General features: G+C 30.1%; 1 protein-coding gene across 4 annotated transcripts in view; it reads right to left on the reverse strand.

Annotated features, from left to right (window-relative positions):
* Window positions 1–2,805, reverse strand: part of LOC106469278 (serine/threonine-protein phosphatase 2A 56 kDa regulatory subunit gamma isoform-like) — a 96,714-nt gene that overhangs the window by 24,475 nt on the left and 69,434 nt on the right. For all 4 annotated transcript variants that reach the window (XM_013929765.2, XM_013929764.2, XM_022397753.1 and 1 more), the window contains exon 9: window positions 1,271–1,433. In XM_013929765.2, coding sequence (XP_013785219.1) covers window positions 1,271–1,433 — 163 coding nt within the window. The remainder of the gene's footprint in view (window positions 1–1,270; window positions 1,434–2,805) is intronic.

Here is a 2,805-nt window from a genome sequence, read left to right on the forward strand (position 1 = left end):
CGGGTAGATTCAATACAAGGTGCTTTCAATCTATGCACCCAAATCTAAGGTCTAATTTAGATGTATTATTACATCTAGATCCAAACCTAAGACTAAAAAAGATGGAAATAACAGCTCTAACATTAATGTTACATCTAGATCTGTTAACGTCATTAGATCTGTCCCAGTGCAATGCCTAGTTTAATAGTTAGTATAGGTCTAAGTATGCCAAAAATATAGGCTACAATTTGTATGATGATGGACCTAGGGTCTAGAAATAAAGTTATAACTGCAATTAGACCTAAAGTCTAATATATTAGTTGGTGTAAGACATGATTTACAATCAGCCAAAACAATTACAAACCACTACATTAGGTCTATAATGTTTACTAGATCTAGGACTTCCCTGTTACATATATTGCCAATCTTACACACCAGTTAATATATTACATCAATTTCGTATTTTCTTTTTGTTGAACATACACTTACTTGTATGTTGTACTCTAGGACTTGTATTTGATCTACAGATGAATGATGGAATAGTGTAATTTACTTCTGTATGTCAACTCGGTCTCACTGTATTTCAGTGGGTGGCTTTTAAAAGTTAAAACTGCAAGCATAATACACACAAATAACATAACACTGTGTCGTATTTACTGAACATAGGTCAGTTGCGCTATATCTTAGGGGAGGGCATAATTATTAATTAATAGGCATTATAGGCCAAAGGAAATTTTGTGTCCCTTCACACCTGCACTGTGTTGAAAAAGATAATGCACAACACATTAAGTTTTAATCAACAAACCTATCTCTGTAATCTAGGTCACTATACAAAAACAACATATTAGAAAAAAGATAATAAATAATAAAAATAATAAATGCCACCAATGAAGAACATTCTTATACAACATATTAAACAATATATAATGACTGTATCAGGTACACAAAACTTAACACAAAGTTACTTATAAGTCACAAAGGCATTCTGCTTCATGAAGATTAGCATCAACACTTTCACATAAAACCTCCTTAAGCAAAACTCCCTACCCCTTTACAATAATAGGCATTTCTCTGGGAATTCTTCAACAAGTAAAGAAAAAAGATGATGATGATGGCAAATACCATGATGTATTACACTGTACCATTAACACTTGTATAAAATACCTCCTTAAACATTTCTCTCCAAGTTTTTTTTTCTTGCAATATATATAATAATGGGTTATGATATTGATCTGCATTAAGCTTAAACTTTACTTTATGAATATATTTTTAATAAAAATACATTACTCACTGGCTCTGTAAGATTTGCATCTTTCTCCAGGAATTGCACAACACAATACGCTAACTGAGGATGATACACACCAAGAGATTTCACTTTGTGAAGAGGCATTAGCACTTTTAACAGAAACACTTTATGTTCTTCTTTTAGTGGTAAAGCAAACCCATTGATGATACTGAAACAAGAAAACAGTTTCTTACTGATCATAAACCATATAGAGAAACAACATAGGGAAAGAAGTTTCATCATTCTTAAACTAAACACTCCTCAGAAACAATGATAACAAACTTCTTAAACAGAACAACTAAAACAATAATAGCAACGATCTTTTTAACATTATTCCTAGGTGAGAGCCTTTCTTAAGATAATGTCAAACTGGAACAGGATCTTACAAGATGAAATGCAAGATCCTGTTATTTTTGAAAAAGAAATACTGACAAAATAATTTCACACTAGGAATAATAATCTGCTCTGCTAGGATCCTGACCAGAAGCATAGTACAAGTTCTTACATGTAAGTAGTGTTCTGTTTATGCTACTTTTCTTTCCAAAAAGTACCTATTTATATGCATATATTAACACATAAAGCATACAAAAGTATAGTTCAGATAACAATTATAAGTAAAAATGTGTAACAACAAATTATCTTCAGGGATGAGAACAGTTAATGAACTTTTGGCTAGTACAGAGTCACAACCCATAAAGGCTAAAAGTGGATAAATAATATATGTCTGCCTATCAGTTTACATAACCTTAATTGTAATAGAATAGAATAAACATTTTATCCTGTCTTAAAGAAGCAAGTTGATCACACATGTAGACGTTTCTATATCATATAAAATAATAAATGTATGGAGTATTACGGCTCTCTTGTTTTTGTCACGTACAGTTGGTAAATATGTTCAATCAAAACTTGAAAAAGATGCACCACACACTTCTCTCAAGGGTATATGGTAAGAACTTGTACAACAATTAATTAAACTGTTTCCTAGTTATAAAATACTGTTTGTTGATTCAGGTGTTAACACATGGCTGTTTTAAAACTAGGTATCTGGTTCGATTCATGTAATAACAAATTTCATGTGTATTGTGAAGAATGAAAATAAAAGCAATTTTTTGTTTTTATAAATTTGTAACTGCAACATTTCCATTACTTTTATTTTGATGAATATGTTATGCATATTTTCTTTACATGAATGAAAACTTAAATGAAACAATACATTTAATCACATACAAATATTTAAAGTACATCACTATGTAATGTAGAACTATCATATGGTTTCAAATGACAAGCTCAATAAAAATCTTATATAATTCATATTTAAAAAGTACAAATAAATTAATCAAAACCAAATTCAAAACGTCATCTTTTATTTCATATTTAAGTTTCTGCAAAATGCAGCATCAGTAAACACCCAAGAAAGAGACAGAAAAAACTATTTTAAATTTACAATGGTATCAACTCCAATCAATAAGATGCTGGCAAATTGCACACCATACAAAGAATAATTTGTTATAATATATATATTTTTTATTCCTGTAAACTCC

This window comes from Limulus polyphemus, unplaced genomic scaffold, assembly GCF_000517525.1.
Source record: "Limulus polyphemus unplaced genomic scaffold, Limulus_polyphemus-2.1.2 Scaffold3392, whole genome shotgun sequence".
In the NCBI taxonomy this organism is placed as follows: domain Eukaryota; kingdom Metazoa; phylum Arthropoda; class Merostomata; order Xiphosura; family Limulidae; genus Limulus; species Limulus polyphemus.